The sequence below is a fragment of the Haliotis cracherodii genome, unplaced genomic scaffold (genome assembly GCF_022045235.1).
Source record: "Haliotis cracherodii isolate W230 unplaced genomic scaffold, xgHalCrac1.p SCAF_22, whole genome shotgun sequence".
NCBI lineage: Eukaryota > Metazoa > Mollusca > Gastropoda > Lepetellida > Haliotidae > Haliotis > Haliotis cracherodii.
In genome coordinates, this window is record NW_027266278.1 from 8,889,108 (window position 1) to 8,907,468 (window position 18,361).

Genomic DNA, 18,361 nt, shown 5'->3' on the forward strand with positions numbered 1-18,361 from the left:
GGAGCTAATTTCCAAAACTCAATTACGAGCTAATTATCTTTCCGAGTCAAGTCTATATATTTAGAACAGTTACATAAATCTAAAACATTATTTCATTTTTTTAAAATCTTAAAATGTTAACTAATTTGGGGAAAAAACCCAACAGAGTGATGAATTGATGAGTGAAAAAATATTGGTTACCCAATGAAAAATGTAATAACCAAATTAAAATAGAAATCCTAGAGTAAAAATTCAATTGCTCAAAAAGTTATCTGGAGCTCTGGTGCTTAACTAATATTATTTGCCCCCAACTTTGTTTTGAATCCTAGATGAACCCATGATAAATCCCTGGACAATTCACACATACCTTCCAACAGTATCAGCAACTTTAAGTGCCAGGAAAGCGCCAACCATTCCAAACAAGACAAAGGCAGCCACAGTTGAAGACCACAGTAGTTCCAGCTCCCATTTCTCAAGCAGCAGCGACTCGTCGACCCCAAAATCTGCAGGCGTTTTTTCAGCTGGACCTTGGGTTGTTGATGCATTGCTGTCTGATATTGTTTTATTCAGGCCTTCAAGATATGAAGCATACGCCTGTACATTGCTCCAGTTACCTCCCCTTCTCTCGTAATACGTGGAATTATAAAAATCTGTAATTATCTGAAAATTGAAAATGGAAGCATCATCTATCACTGCAGATGAGATTAATCATGAAAAGTATGAAGAAATTCCACAATACACTGCTCCACATTACCAATAAAGGAAGAAACTGTGTGATGTAGAGTTAGTGACTATGGGTTTACGTTGCATTTAGCAATATTCAACCTATATCACTGCATGGAACCCAGGTGAGGTGAGGTGAGGTGAAATTGGGTTTAACGTCGTGTCCAAGATTATTGCACTTATATAGCGACGTGCATGCTCGTGTGTGTGTGTGTGTGTGTGTGTGTGTGTGTGTGGCTGCTTGTAATAGACCGGACTGATGCCGATTTATAGTGCTAGCCCACTGAGATACCATGCCGCAGTTTAACATGAATAGCCCACTCAGACACAGTATACTGACTCCGAGCTGACCAGTCCTTGCTTTAACCCCTTAATGCCGAGTGCCAGACAGGGTTACAACAAGTACCATCTTTTAACATCTTTTGGTATGATGCGGCCGGGGATCAAACCCCGGACCTTCCGCTCTCCGGGCGGACTCTTTACCACTAGACCACGGAGGCGGTCTGCATGGAACCCAGAAATGCGCCCATGTCAAGATTCGAACCCGGGCCTTCAGCATGAGAAGCGAACGCTTTACCAACAAGGCTAAACCATCGGCTCTTGTAATGTAGACGTGTGAGTGAGTGAGTAATGTTTTACGCCGCTTTTAGCAATATTCCAGCAATATCACGGCGGGGGACACCAGAAATGGGCTTCACACATTGTACCCATGTCAGGAATCGAACACGGCAATCTGGCTGTTCGTGATTAATTGAACTATACAGTCTGAGACATAATGTGTCAGTTTCATTCACGGCGCTTATTACGACGTCTTCAGCAACCCATACATGCCGTAAAAGGCGACTATGCTTTTCGTAAAAGGCGACTAACGGGATCGGGTGGTCAGGCTCGCTGACTTGGTTGATGCATGTCATCAATCCCAATCGCGTGGATCGATGCTCATGATATTGATCACAGGATTGTCTGGTCCCGACTCGATTATTTACAGACCGCCGTCATATAGCTGGAATATTGCTGCGTGCGGCGTAAAACAACAAACCAACCAACGTATTGACACATCAGGCATTGATAGTCATTTGTTATATTAAACTCTTTCTAATTCTTAAAAGAAAATAACATGTGTTATCTAAGTAAAACTGACGATAATGAAAGACTCACGTGTGAAGGTGTGTTGACAACGCCTATCTGATACCCATAAAGGAAGGAGTTTCCAAACACGGCGATGGTAATACTGAAGATAAGGCTGAACGTGTAATTGATTTCTCTCTGAAACAAAAACAAATAAATCTTTAGCTTAAGTTCTTTGTTTAAAACATTCAAAGCGTGCTGTTTAAATTAACGTATCAGTATACGATTACTTTCATGGGAAGGGTCGTTTTGCTGACAAGCAAATTCTGTCAATTTTAATGTCGGCGAAAATTTAGAGTTATCTCCCTTAGACCTCACATGACCGTGTCATTCCAGAAACAGAAACGTCGTTAATTGTATTGTGTTTAATATAGTTGTGAAGACGAAATAATTAGGAGATAAACATACTGTGTTTTCAATGTAGAGCGCAGCGTGAGGTTTCAAATGTTAAATTTAGCGCGGTTAAATCTACAGGTAACCTAGCTCAACATTGAAAACACAGTATGCTTATCTCCATTCTACCATGACAAAATAAAACGCGAACTCTTTGGTGTTAGCAAATATACTGAGTGAAGCGGCATGGGTTGAGATCAGTATTTTGAGTGGGTTATCGATCTGAATTACGGAATCACCGAACAGATATGGTGCTGTATATACTCAAGCAGTTCGTTTACACCGTAATACTTCACTCAAACATATGACAGGCATTGAAAGCATATAAGCACGACAACTTGGTAAGCTAACATGAGGTGGGCATCCCTAAAGAAACCAAAGCAAGCTTTGCAAGGCTTTCGCTCAACATCGCACGTCACCATTATGACGTCATAACGCTCATTGTGACGCTAAAGATATGACGTCACAGTCGTATATAGAAAAGCGCCAAAAATCCAAGCTCGCTGTTGTCTCCAAAACGTAAATACATTCCCTTTGTTGATTTCTCTCGTGTTTTTCTGCACGAAATGTATTGCCACACATCCTTTGAATATTGTATTAACCGCATCCGTGCATTTTGTAACCTGTAATTGTATAGTTATTTAAATATGCCTACCGACAATGACTGAAAATAGTACTATTCTATGAATATTAGCTTCTGCGGTGATGCGGCCGTCAAACCAGCTGTTTCAATAAGAGGAGGTTTATTGTGATTTAATAGCCTCTGATTGACCAATCAGAATGGAGTAAATTCCAAATTCATGGGAGAATAAACATTGTACGAAGCGCCGTATAATATACACATGAAGCGGGCATCTGCTTTTCGACACATGAAGTGTGCTTTAGTAGCTTTTTCTATAAGTTTGCCTACATCACTGACTTTGTAATAAGTCGAACTTTAATTCAAAAAGAAATGTCACATCAACTTATCCTCATGTGAGCATGCGCAATCTATATCATAATAATATTTTCCTCAATCCATTTCCGCACAAACTAAGTTGCGCATTTCGGTTTTTATTCCCTGGCCCAGTTTTGCATGAACACCCATCACAATGCACGCTGTCTAACTTTGTTACATTCCGCCTCAAATATATTCCAAGTAAGTATTTATTAGTTATTCCCCTGCTAAATAATTATTTTTGGGGACCTTATACATAGGTATTTCACATTGCTCTGTTTTCATTTAATGTAGGTCTACCTAGCCATTATACACTAATACACTATTGTTTATCATTGCATCAAGTTGATACTTTCAGATGTGGTTTGTTGTGTCAGTATTAATTGTTACTTCATGGAGATAACGGTAACACCATTGATAAATATAATCAGTATTGTTGTATTGAGTATCAGAGTACTATGTCAGAATTTATTTGTCAGTTATTTGATGCTAAGGCATTGTCAACTTGTTTTTGTGTTTTCAGGTTTTCTAGTCAGAGGCAGGCTTGGTGTACTGGGCCCTTACCTAACCCTGTAATTCACCAACCCTTCTCATCTTTATTCTACGAATAAACAGACATTAAATGGGAGTGATGTGCGTGTTTTAACTATAAGGATAAGCTGGCTCTGCGAATAGGACAGTTGCAACACAGGTAGGATAGGTAAGGACGGTAGTTCACAACAGGGGTTTTGGGCCATGGGTTAAAGGAAGGTGCCAGCTTACATCATCAACCTTGTTTTTGCCTGGCTTATCAACAAGTAGGGGGTCTTCGCCTGGCTTATCAACAAGTAGGGGGTCTTCGCCTGGCTTATCAACAAGTACGGCGTCTTCGCCTGGCTTATCAACAAGTACGGCGTCTTCGCCTGGCTTATCAACAAGTAGGGGATCAGAGGGCAGAGGCTCCTGTAAGGAAAGATGCTCATGATTATCTTGCCAAGGAATTACCTCTGTCTGTTGGTCAAAGAGTGTGGTTGCGGAATCATCCAGCAGGTCGGAACAAGATTCAAGATGCTTGGGACAGTCGTGTCTATAAAGTTGTAGAGAGACTTGATTCTGGTGTCCATGTGGTTGGACCAGCTGATGGATATGGTGATACGAGAACTGTGAATCGTCGGTCTCTCCGTGTGGTCCGAGGTCAGTATCAGCAACTGCCCACCAAGCTAGATAACACTTTTGAGACCCTTATGGATTCTGATAATGATGGTTTTGGTGATATCGAGAGCCTTTCTTCCGGCGACGATGGCGACTTTGACGTGTGTGTACTTCCAAGGGGTGTTACAGACTGTTGATGTTATCCCTCAAACCACCACTGCTGCCTCGGTCTCCGAGAGTAAATGCTGGCAAGCATTCTAATTCATACAACGAGCCGAAATCAGTGTTGAAGTGACATTACTCAGGACATTGTCAGTCAGTTAACGACTGACCAGTTTACATTCCGTCCCAGTAAATTTCTCAGGATTCTTAACCTAGTGTTCAGTGTTAATAATTCGATATTTGTTCGAATTTGATGTTGATTGTCTTTGATTGATATCCAGCCTTTGTTTCCACGACTGAAGTCATGCGCTTCCAGTTGGTTATCAAGTAATTGATTTTGGTTTGTATCAATGATACTTACATGTTAAAATTGTCGAGGTTTAATCATTCACCCATTTGTAAAGGTCGTAATAGTGCATTACAGGCAGATGTCTCGTTGCTCAAAATCAATAGGCTGTACACACAGTGAAGTAATATTGATTTCTGGTAATGGCGGACAAGGACAAACCGGGAAGGTTAAACAGTACCATCTAGTGTCTGATCGTCCATCAACTGAATTAAATTGTATAATTTACATTTAAATTATTACATCAACCCGCCAATAACAAGTTCTACTGAACGAGTGTACATTCCAACGTATTTCCCAAACGACCTTCAACGAAAATAACCTTCAGCCAGACGAGGTTGTCTATAAATATCGCCGTTGACGAGATTTACAGCTAATGGTTCCAATTAGCTGTCTTAGGGTGCAATCGCATAAAACTGCACTTAATATATGCTCCCATGAACGTCATGGAACATATATGCTAATTAATATTCGGCGTTAGTTTTCCTCGCTACTCGCCCTTGCGAACACTACAAGACGGTCCTCGTAAAGAAGGAACGGCACGAATGCTAAAGATGTTTTGGTTCTCCGACTGCATTGAGTGCTTTCTAAAACCATCACGCCGTCTGCCAGATGTTACAACTTGAGAACTGTTTACAATGTATCCGCACACATCACGGCCGTTTGTGGTATTTTCTGTATCCAAGTGCTTTGAACCATGTATATTTAAGTATATAAGCGAGACATACTCTCCACTCCTTGTAGACCTGGTGTATTTCGACCAGTTGTGACGGACTTGAAATTGCTAACATTAAAACTGGACAGTTTTTGTTGGTTTTTGTTTGTGATATAAGGCTAAAAACTCAGCGATATCCCAGTTATTCCACGGCGGCCTGTATTCATCCAGTTTAGAACTTTAGACCAGACAAATCATTGTTTGTTTGTTGTTTAACGCTGGTCATCGGATGGTCAGAGTCGCTGACTTGGTTGATGCATGTCATCGCTCCAATTGCGTGGATCGATGCTCGTGATATTAATCACTGGATTGTCTGGTCCAGACTCGATTATTTAAAGACCGCCGTCATATAGCTAGAATATTGCTGAGTGCAGAGTTAAACAACAAACCAAACCAAACCAAACCCAAAAACTAACGCCCCTCTCAGCAATATTCCAGCCATATGACGGCGGCCAGCAGATAATCGAGTCTGGACCAAAACATCCAGTCATTGATACAGTGAGCATCGATCTACGCAATCGATGACATGTATCAGCCAAGTCAGCGAGCATGACTACCCGATTCCGTTATACGCCTCTTATGCCATGCATGGGTTGCTGCAGACCAATTCTAACCCGCATCTTCACTGGTAACAAGCATACCATAGGATCAACTCAAGCGAGTCCATTTAATGTAGGATGGAGAGGTATAAGACGTATACAACTTGTTGAGAACCACGAGCAGATGTGGAGAAAATCATAATCAGGACGAATCTGAATTTCGAACCAACGATCATAGGATTCTGCCACGACCAAGGGGCGTAACTCTGCATAGCCAAATTCGGGGCCTTACAGACGACAAGATCACCTGAAGCTGCGCGAAAAATAGAATAAACGAAAGCGTGGAACACCCTTGTAGAAAGAAGCTGACAAGATACATTGCCTCACCAGGAATCTTGTCGCCAAAACGCGCCGTTTTCGGTGACAGTGACCTTGTGTGTAAACAGCAGGTTTGAGAGCAGAACCACGGCCGGCATTCAAGAAATGTGTCGTGTAAATACATCCATCCCAGCGTTTGTTTGTTGGACGACCTCTGCTGGGACGTGCACACAAGACGCTGAACACATTGTGACTGACCCCCAACCCCCCCTCACAGCATCCCCCTTCTACACGTAGCTGTCGAGTCTGCTGGAGTAGACTTACAACGCCACGTCGTAACACACAGGGACAGTTGCAAAAAGCAGGGCGCAATCGTCGTATTGACACAAGACTCGTTTGAGAAATGACGGTGACTCGCGGATAGTTGAAAATGCCTGCGTTGCGTCAATACTCACCTTAACTTAATTCCTACGTTTTTATCCGCACCAAACAATATTCCTGCTACAGAGCGTGTCGGCGGCAACAAGAATGTGCCCCCAGATTTGGGCCCACAAAATAAGGAAATCGAACCCTTTGGCACAAACGAATAATGTCACTTTGCTGCCTAACGACTTCTATTTCGTAATGGATACACAAAATGCAAATAAATCTGACCACTACATCGCATAACAAAGTCTAAAAGAACTAAAATCATTAATCTAAACTAGCTATAGCCTATATTCGTTTGAAAGAGTAACTTTAAAAATTGTTTTGCGAAAGAAAAACCAGTCGAATATTTAGACACATCATACAAACCACAAAGAACTAAAAAGGGGTGAAGACATGGGGTAGAATAGGTCTTCAGCATATTGCTGAGTGCGGTGTTAAACAACAAACTCAACATAGAACTAAAGAAATGCGAACTAGGCGTTCAAAACACTTTCAACATTTTTTACATTAAGATATATAGCTAAATATCTACTGTTAAAACAGGAACCTGTGATTGTGGGTTCGAATCCCGGTTCGCCCCGATTATGTTTCTAGGTTTGTCAGCACCATACCCGTGCTCGTGGGTTTCACCGACGTGGTAAACGTCTGAGACCTGCATGACTTCGGTCTTTCCACCGACATGAAGCTGACACGCCGTGATGTAACTGGAATACTGTTAAAGTGCGGCGTTACACTAAACTCACTCACTAAAACAGGACCAATAACTCCATGAATGATGACCGGAGTCAATGGTAAAATGTGACTGTGACTGTGACTGTAACACACACACACACACACACACACACACACACTTCATCGGTTTATCGACTCATTTCCTGGGGATATGTGCGTGAATGTGACTACGTCCTCTTCTCGCTGATGCAATGTCAACTCAATGATTCACAGCACGACAACAATGGCTGAATCCCCGGATGACAATGCAAACACAGAAACATCTTCATCAATAACGTTTCATCTCAAACCGATACATATCTACGGCACACCACCTAAAGACTATCTTTAAGTCCCAGAAAAATAAATTTCTTCAATAATATAAACAAGTATAGATATACAAAATAGAAACTAAAATACAAACGGAACCACATTAATTTTTAACTGAAACGGGCAATCTAGACTTGCCAAATTATTCTTGTTGGATTCAAGTTTAATACATTCTCCAGGGTCTGTGCGACAGACAAGACCAACTGATTATGTACATTACAGAGACAGAATTTTCCTTTGGGGGCCATTACTGGTTTATTATTAGGCATCAGTTCCTTGTCACAGCTCACTTCCTTGTTGTAAACACTAACAATACATTCATTGTTTAAGATGTATAGTGTAATGCATTCAATTGGTCTTTATTAAGCTCTGTGTATACGCAACAAATAATATCAGCCCATTTGTTACAGGAGAGACCAAGAGGGGGACACACATTGCTATACATCATAGGTGAAGTGGTTTTGTTTTACTACTTCCATTTTAAGTTGAAGTTGTTTGAGGAGAGAGGGGTCGGTCAATACTTCACAATTTCACGTCGGTAAAATTATGCTGACACACGGTGATATTAAAGTTAGAAGGTTGCCGTTCTCATTGTCCCCACTGACGTATTAGAGTCATACATACATTTTCACAGAGCCGTATCGGTACAACATAGTGCGTCAATAGTTGAATGGCCGACTGGCTTCAGAAAAGCTTATTTTTAATTTTGCTTGCGTCAATGTCACACTGGTTGACATGCACCCATTTCCCTCATGGGTGTGCACATGAGGGTGTGTCAATTTCAACCAATGAACCCCGAGAATAAGTCCATACCCTTTGTTGCAAGGAAATCGATTCCCGCAGCAGCTGACACGTGGTGGGCTTAAAACTTGGCTCTGCGCCAAGCTATTTCATCATCATCACTAGGCGCTGGCGTTGTTGTTGATGGTATTCTGGGGCCGAGCGAGGGGTTCCTTTTTAAGAGCCACAGCGCTCGTTATATACTATTATCACTTCAAAGCCGTATATAAGTATAATAGAAACGTATGAAGTCTTATGGCGGCTACCATTTGATAAAATTGTGTGTTGTTGAATCGTTTGGTTGACTGGAGTGAGCCAGGCGTGTCACAGGGGCTTTGAACGCAATATTACCACAACCTGTAGAGGTGTGTTCTCAATGAAAACAGCTCATTGGTTCGACAAGAAACGCACACCCAAGGGCACTGAATGTCAAATATTCTTAGACATACTAATCAATACAAACATACATGCATTGGTCTCACCATAAAAGAACCCAATATGGCGTTTTAACACTTTACATCAGTGAAAATTGTTCAATCTGTCAACTTTGTAAACAACCACAATTTCGAATTGATCAAATTCGCTTAAAAGTTCGAATTTAGAAAATTCAATGAAGCGATTATTTATAAGAATATTTTCATATTCAAAATACACATTAAACATGTTAATGATCTAAACGAATTTAGGGATGATGGTGTTAGGCAAATATGTGGTAATATGTTCATTTCCAGTCCTCTGAACATCATAAAATTAAAAGGAGATGCTAGGCTATTTTGAACAAATTTTAAGACAGTGCACCAGGCCTAGCAGATCAGAGCATACATTTCGAGCACTGTCACGAGAAATATGCGATTTAAACATTTACAACATAGACGAGATGTGTGGTTTGTGCTGTTTACAAAAAATATGTTTCTAATGTTTACTATACACTTAGACAAAGTTGTAACACTATTCTCATACAGAATCGCATTCATGTCTGTAGGCGAGAAACCCGTGTTTACAAACCAGCACTCTATGTGACTGGCGCTTTGACAAGATGCATTGCCCGCCATTGTATCGGAACATTCACTGTCGGCGATCTGATCAGTGTCTGTTTCTCCCTAGTTTGGGAACCAGGACGATAAATAAACTCGGTGATATCTAAAACAGATATCTGACGATGTGCATGGCCATTCTGTGTTCGAGACAATATATGCGAGAATGTATCAGCTAAATGACCTTCACCGTTAAAAATGCGGAATGGCAAACGAAATCGGATTTACTTAGTGGTACAAAACTAATCATAACGGTATATATATCAAAGGTATGCGGTTAATTAAAGTACCATGTTTACTTATATTCAGTAAGGTTGCTCAAATTCATTTAGAGAACATGGTGGCAGACGTAAATGTTTGGCTTGTTGAACGAAGGTGTGTCGTTTCGCCGTCAATCCATTGGCTGTTTTTCCCATGTGTGACGAGGCCCAACGTGGTAAGAGATGTCATATAGAAATACTTCGCTGTTGCAGTAATATCAAGATTTCTGAATATGTTTCGATCAATATAAATGTTTAAAAGATGTAAACAGTAGAATTTACTCACCTCTTCCATCTCTGTGGCTGTGGTTTAGTCCAAAACACGACGAATACGAACGAGGTGATGTGTTGTCGGTTCGATCAGACAAGTAACTCGCGCTTCACTGGAAAGGGTGACGTCAAAACCTGAAGCGAAATTTGATTGGTTGAAGAACTGATGAATGAATGCGTATATCCTCTATGACGCAGTAAATTTCCCTGAAAACAACATGCAAAGGGCGCTTCAAATTGCAAGTTTACAATGAAATGGGTTAGGCAATTTAATTTTTAAGAGGGCACAAAACTAGATTACGAAAGCGGTGAATGATATTTCAGTAGGAAGATATTTGTACGGGGGTAGGAGTAGTAGTAGTAGTAGTAGTAATAGTAGTAGTTGTAGTAGTAGTAGTAGTAGTAGTAGTTGTAGTAGTAGTATAGTAGTAGTAGTAGTAGTAGCAGTAGTAGTAGCAGTAGTAGTAGTTGTAGTAGTAGTATAGTAGTAGTAGCAGTAGTAGTAGTTGTTGTTGTTGTTGTTGAAGGAGTAGCACGTTGTTGTAGAAGTCACTTTGCATGCTTCACTGACCAAAATGATTATATTAACTTTGAAAATATATATACAAACACTTGAAGACAATTGAAATGATGATCAGTTAAAAATACATTATAATAACAACAACGCCCCGTAATGTTCAATAATTAAAAACATCATGAACATATTCTTCCATGAAATAGCGCCGCTATGAAAGTGATCACATGCAGGTTTTTAATTATCATTGACTCGAAAATGTGTCAGTAGTGAAATCAATTTAATTAAATCAGATTGTTAGCTACCGCTCCCGCGAGACACTACTGACCTCTGAATTTATTGAAACTGGTCGTGAAATATGAGTGATAATGAAGGTCACACATCTGACGATGGCGATTGTGAGAGGCCCCCCCCCCCCCCCACCCCCCACCCCACCCCCTGCCACACAGTTTGTTGATCGAACACATGGTATTTAAATGCAACTGAACATGACATATATTAATTTAAAAAATCATTGTTTTTAGTCTTTGCAGACATTCCCACGAAGCCACTGTCAATGTTATATGAATTATAAAAATAATTCAATGTCCTACACGTATTAACACTGAAGTAGCGTGGATGAATTGTAAACCCTAAATCTGGGTACAAGATTTTAGAGCGCAGCAACAATGAAGCAGATTATGTTCATCTTCAGAGTCCGACCAGTCGTCTTATGAAGCGGGTTGGGATGCCACGGTGATACTCACCCAATAACGAATAACAACACTATTTTTTTATTACAAGGGTACTAAAAGCCGAATTATGTCTATAGTATATGCACTGCTGGAAAGCGACCAGCGATGATGATAATAATAATCATCGTCATCATCAGGCTAATAATAATAATAATAAAATCAATATAATGATAATAATAATAATAGTAATAATAATGATAAGAAATCTCACCAGACTATTGTAGTTTATCTTGCATTTGATCCTAAACGTACGGCAGATTCAAACGTGACACTGTTTAAGCAACAATGATCCGTTTAGCTTTATATATATACACCCACAATCCGAGTTCTTGGAAACAGGACACAGTTAACAAAGAGAGCACTCCAAATCCTGATACAAGGCTTTCTGAACACCTCTTTATAAATCTACCGAGCAGGAACATCGGTTTATGTACACCTAAATTTACACACGAAGAAGTCCGGTATATATACCCCCTGGTCTGTATGGGAAGTGGAAAAAACATAACAATGTAATTGTAATGTATTGTTAATATGGACATGATGTAATAGAATTATATGGTAGGTGCTGTTGATATTTTTAGTTGGATGAGTGAGTGAGTGAGTATGGTTTTACACCGCTTTTAGCAATATTCCAGCAATATCACGGCACGGGACACCAGAAATGGGCTTCGCACATTGTACCCATGTCGGGAATCGAACCATGGTCTTCGCTTTAACCACTAGGCTACCCGTCGGCCCCTTTTAGATAGATAGATAGATAGATAGATAGATAGATAGATAGCAGTGTGTCGACGAATACAAAGTCGAATTGCTTATTTTCAAAAACGTTCAATATTCATTTTGTTTTTAACAAAAGACCTGTAAAATACTACGAGATGAACCCATGTTATATCCCGATCAGACCAGTGTAGCCAATACTTTGGCCAATGCTATCACGTCGTGTCATCTTGATGTCGGAGGAAGGTCCTGAAGTTGCACAGGTGATAGACGTTTACTATTTTGGCGAATTCTACGTCCCTATGGTGCTGAAAAAACAAGGTGCGAATATGAAATTTGAGGCCATGAGCAGCGGATCCTGGTACGCATGAAGTACCGTTAACTCTGCTCTTTTCCCTGTCGTATAACAATCAAGAGTTGGTATTAATATATTCACATGTTTACATTCGCTGTATATAGTCCACGTTTTATATGACGAAGCATTCTCGTTACACAACCGCCTATTATATAACGTCACCACTGAATTCCAATGGTCCAGTCATAAAAATGTCACAGCCAAATGAAATCTGTTTCGGCGAATTCATTGTATACAAAACATTCTCTTACACTGCCGTTTCACATTTCTTTTATTCCGGACATTACTACGATCACAAGCATTTTTTTCTAATTTCCAACAAATAAAATGGGTGTACAATCCGAGCTCAAAAACCGAATTAATGGCGATAAAGAAAACTATACACGATTAAGAACTACGTCCGAAATTCCTCGATTAGCCTGTTTATTGTATCTCAATTTTATCTTTATCGAGCAAGCCCTTCGAAATGATTCAAGCAGTTTCGTAACTAACAAACAAAATCTCAAACCGATTGGAAAATGTTGATATAATGAATGGTATTTCTGATCAACTGTCCTATATCTAATCCTTTAAACCGAGGCGAGTGTAACGTTCCCACGTACAAAGGAAGCGAAGTCACCTTGACACGTCAGGCGTTTACCGCCGTTGTTTTAGGGTATTACTAATAAATATGTCTATTGACATATTTCTTTAAAAAACAAATTTGCACTTGCTAAGTCGTATATGCATGATATTGCGCATCATATGGACAAAAATCAGGAATCGACACCACACTGTCCCTAAACATGTTCGACAACGCATGCACCAACCCAGAGTGAATGTCTATTGTCACGTGCGAATACTGTCACCACAGCAACGCGGAAATAACAGCATTTTGGCACGTTCCCTGTTTCCGACTGGTACAGTTGATGATCTGACGTGTGTGGAAGTTATTCAGATGACGTATACACTCTATACTACAATACACCAGATGTTGACTATATTATCTGAATAACTCCGCTATGATGTATCCACCTTTAGGGAAACATGTTTACAGGTTTACATGGATCAAAGTAACTCTTATAACATACCGATAAATGTAGAATACGTATGATTAATAGTAAGGTTCGGTGAATGTGAAGAACATCATAGATAGGTAGATAGATAGACAGATATATAGATACCCTAGATAGATGGATGGACAGAAACTAGTATATACTGTATGTCCTATATATATATATATATATATATATATATATATATATATATATATATATATATATATATATATATATAGACAGGGACAAACCCCCGATCCCACGATCATAGGTTTCTGGCGTGTCCAGGGGACGCAACTCTGCACAGCGAATTGCGGCGCCTTTGATGACTGGGCTACCAGTGTCCCCAGTTCTTGAAGATGACGGTCAGGTGCAGAGCTGCCTTGACTGTGACAACTGAGTGAGTGAGTGAGTTGGGTTGAACGCTGCTTTAAACAGTTTTCCAGTTATATCGCGGCGTGTCATCTTAATGTAGGAGGAAAGCCCGAAGTGATGCAGGTCTAAGGCGTTTACCCCTGACGAGCACGGGTATGGTGCTGACAAACCTGGAAACATAATCGGGGCGAACCGGGATTCGAACCCACAATCATTGGTTTCTGGTGTGCCCAAGGGACGCAACTCTGCACAGCGAATCGCGGCGCCTTAGACGACTGGGCCACCCGTGCCCCCGTGACAACCTGATGGAACTCTTGGTTGGAATAGGTCCCAAGAAACCTATGGGGTCGTAAGAGACGGCCCAGTGGATCGGGTGGTTAAACTCTGACTTGTATGATTGCCTGTCGTCCTATGCGTGAATCGTTGCTCACAATATCGATCTTTCTTTCCTCTTTTCTTGTTGTTTAACGCCGCACTCAACAATATTCAAGCCATATGACGGCGGTCTGTAAATAATCGAGTCTGGTCCACAACCCAGTGATTTACATCATGAGCATCGATCCACGCAATTGGGATCGCTGACATGCATCAACCAACTCAGCGAGCCTGACCACCCGATCCCGTTAGTCACCTCTTACGACAAGCATAGTCGCCATTTATGACAAGCATGGGTTGCTGAAGACCTATTCTACCCCCACAGCTAGTGGTTAAAGCGTTCGCTCGATTCCCGACATGGGTACAATGTGTGAAACCCATTTCTGGTGTCCCCCGCCGTGATATTGCTGGAATATTGCCATTGAACACTGAAACAAACACCGATGAAAATACTGTACGTGTTGTGCAAGGGGAGATATTGATATCATGTAAGAAACTTATATAATGTCAAAAAACACAGATTCTTGCATTTCCATTCCGGATTAACTTGAAGTTTATTTCGAATCCGACTTTTATATACTATTCATGCACGCAACATCCTCCCATCTACACTATTCTGTAGGTCGATAAGTGCAAGCCACGTGTCACTGCTCTTTGCCAACCTACGCGTCGTGTTATTGAAAGTATCATGTCATCAGCGTTATTAACAAAAGTGAACATTAAATTGCATCAAATTAGATTTGCTGTCGCCTGTTGGTCGATACGCCACATAGCGCGTGGGCGTGTGTGTTTATGTGTCCTCTCTGTTTGTTTGTTTGTTTGTTTGTAAAACGCCGCACTCAGCAATATTCCAGCTATATGACAAATAGGCAGACGGCGTAAAGAAGAGACCGCATTTATAGTTAATGTCTTGTCTTGCTTGTTTATTATTTAACGCCGCACTCAGCAATATTCGAGCGGTCTGTAACTAATCGAGTCTGGACCAGACAATCCAGTGATTGACATCATTAGCATCGATCCACGCGATGGGATACGATGACATGCATCAACCAAGTCAGCTAGCCTGACCACCCGGTCCGGTTGGTCGCCTCTTACGACAAGCATAGTCGCCTTTTTCGGCAAGTATGGGTTGCTGAAGACCTATTCTACCCCGGATCTTCACGGGTCTTACAGTTAATGATTTGGAAGTAGGTAAACTCTCCTAAAGTTTCATTAATCAAATACAGATTTTAGAACTCGGACTCCCAGTGGAGACACGGGACGGTAGTACGTACAGGTATCTGCTGAAGACGTCATTTTGAACACCACAGCCAGTTACAACAGTGCGAAGAAGCAGTTACCACAGTTTACAATGGAACCCCGCTTATCCGGACGATTTCATGTCCAGACAAGTGTTCATGAGAATCACTGACAAGAGTTATCTCCCAATATCCGATTCAACATTACATGTAACAAAACGCTTACGCACGCTCGAACGCACGCACGCATGAACGCACGCTTATAAACTACTTGTCCTTGAGGCGGAGGGGTAGTCTTGTCCGAAAAGCTTTTATTCGTCACACCGAAGGACAGGCTTCGATTCCCAACGTTGGTAAAATGTGTTAAGCCCATTTCTGGTGTCCCCAACAGTAATATAGCTGGAATATTGCTAAACACGGCGTAAAACCACATTCACTCACTCACACACTGTCTTTTTCAACGTTAACAAATGACTGTTCCAAGTTTGCAGTATAAGAACGGACAGCACTAGGAATCGGGGGGTCATGCATGTTCCCGAGACAAGGACGTTAACTAACTACAAAAGTCAGTCAGTCAGTTAACTTCCTTGCCTTGGGAAGAGTTAACTCCCTTGTCTTAGGAAGAGTTAACTTCCTTGTCTTGGGAAGAGTTAACTCCCTCGTTTGGGAAGGGTTAACTCAATTGTCTTGGGAAGATTCAACTCCCTTTCCCCGGGAAGAGTTAACGCCCTTGCCTTCGGAAGAGTTAACTCCCTTGCCTTGGGAAGATGGGGGTCAGGCTCTTGTGACCTTGCTGATTGCGTGTCATATGGGCATAGATCGTTACTCCTAATTTAGTCACTGGTGTGCCTGGTACAGACTCGATATTTTAGAGGTCGTCATCATTCATAACCGGATCATTGCTGACGGCAGCATTAAACAATATTTACTCAATCTAGCGAGTGAAGCAACGCACTACAACGTATATCACTGTTTCATTGAGGGAGCTCTCGTTTCATTTATCATCCAACAGGATAATATTCCTAATATATTTACCAGTTGCGACTCTATTTGCTTGTTGTGTTCGGGTTAATATGCTCATATCATGGCGTGAATATGAAATAATATTTATATTTAAGATACGACAAGCAGGTATCCACTTCCCAAATGCAGGCTCAAATGGGCAATATCTATGCAGGGAGAGATTATTCAGTGTATAAATCAATATAAATTATTCCATAAACGTTCAACTGATCTGATTCGTTATCCAAGTCCACAAGCTATATTTCGGTCTGATGCTGCCGTGTGTGTACATTGCTATCGCTACTTGTTTTTATAGTTGGGTTTGTTTTGTTTTGTTTGTTGTTGTTTTGTGTTTTTTTTGGGGGGGGTGGTGGTTTGTTGTTGTTGTTGTTGTTGTTGTTTTGTTTGTTGTTGGGTGTGTTGTTTGTTTGGTTTTTTTTTTTTTGGGGGGGGGGGGGTGTTGGTTTTTTTTGACATCATTTATTCATGTTAATTGTCCACGATTTTACATGGCCCTGTACATTGCCACGTGGACTGGCATACCGGGGTTTATATTTGGGTTTGAGTTCTACCGCTACTTTGATCCATGTTTTGATCACGAAACAGCTATTTCGTAGCTATTTCGGGTCAGAATGCATCTCCCAGACGCATGCCTGTCGCAAGGGCCGGTCGTTGATTGATTAAAACGACCTGTAAATCGAGTCTGGTTCAGACAAACCCGTGATTGAAATCACGAGAAACCAGCCATGCTTTCGGATTACGATGGCACACATTTAATGTGTGTCCAATTTTCGGCTTCGCTCTGTTTTACTTGCGGTGCTCTTAAATGAAGTTTCTTATTTGGTAAGCAGGGTCCCGATGTCTGACAACGCTAGCATGGTAAGTATACACAGACTTGTCACCGGGTCGCTCTCCCAGTTAACACCAAACTGCAACTCCACGAGAAGCACGTGATGCCAAGACAACCAGATGTGATGACGTCACGACGGACTTGAAAGCGAGGCTCCAGTCACGCGTGGTGTGACATTGTGCACCATATAATCCTCGTCGTAGACAGAGCTCAGACTATGGTAATTCGAAAACAGCTTAAACATGCATTCCTTGCTTTATTATATGCAGTCGTGAACTATTTATTATCTCTCTAAGTTCGAATTATTTAGATAATGGAGTTATTTGTTATTTTTTTAATTGTCATTGTGAATAACACATATTGCCCTCGTATTTCGTTAACATTGATTTTTTTGTTTGACACACAAATTGACAACTGTGATGAAATCACGAGCGCTTGAAGACTTGGGTAAGAAATGAATTTGCTACCACATGACCCCATCCATGTTGGAAAAAAACGCCGCTTTGTTGACAAGATGTCCTAGATACCGGCAGTTGTGTATTATGCGATATTTATTTTTAATTTTTAAAAGTTTTAAATCAAATTATATGTTAAAAGTAAAACCATTTAGAAGTATGCGTTGAGTGCTGACGTAACAGTGTGCAGTTCATTATTTTTGGAAATATACAATAACTTAAGATACTTTCTATTGTAAATATGATAGCATCAACTGAGAGTTATCGCCCCTGTTACTCCTCGGTGTATTTCAACTTGTGTGTTTGTGTAAATAATAATAACAAGTTGACTCAAGTTGTTTTGTTTGTTTGTTTTGGGTTGGTTTGGTTTTTTTTTTTGGTTTTTTTTTTTTTTGGGTGGGGGGGTATTTGTTTTTTGTTTGTTTGTTGTTGTTTTTGTTTGTTTTGTTTTGGTTTTAGTTTTTGCTGTTGTTTGTTTTTGTTTTTTGTTTTGGGTTTTTTTTGGGGTGTGTGTGTGTCCTGTT

At 40.7% G+C, this 18,361-nt stretch overlaps 1 protein-coding gene across 1 annotated transcript in view; it reads right to left on the minus strand.

Annotated features, from left to right (window-relative positions):
• The window catches only part of LOC139471205 (solute carrier family 2, facilitated glucose transporter member 1-like), an 86,325-nt gene that overhangs the window by 12,596 nt on the left and 55,368 nt on the right, over positions 1-18,361 (minus strand). Inside the window, exons 2-5 of the mRNA XM_071253491.1 lie at positions 10,202-10,320; positions 3,956-4,102; positions 1,861-1,968; positions 347-639 (exon numbers count right to left, since the gene is read on the minus strand). Coding sequence (XP_071109592.1) covers positions 347-639; positions 1,861-1,968; positions 3,956-4,102; positions 10,202-10,210 — 557 coding nt within the window. The 5' untranslated portion in view covers positions 10,211-10,320. The remainder of the gene's footprint in view (positions 1-346; positions 640-1,860; positions 1,969-3,955; positions 4,103-10,201; positions 10,321-18,361) is intronic.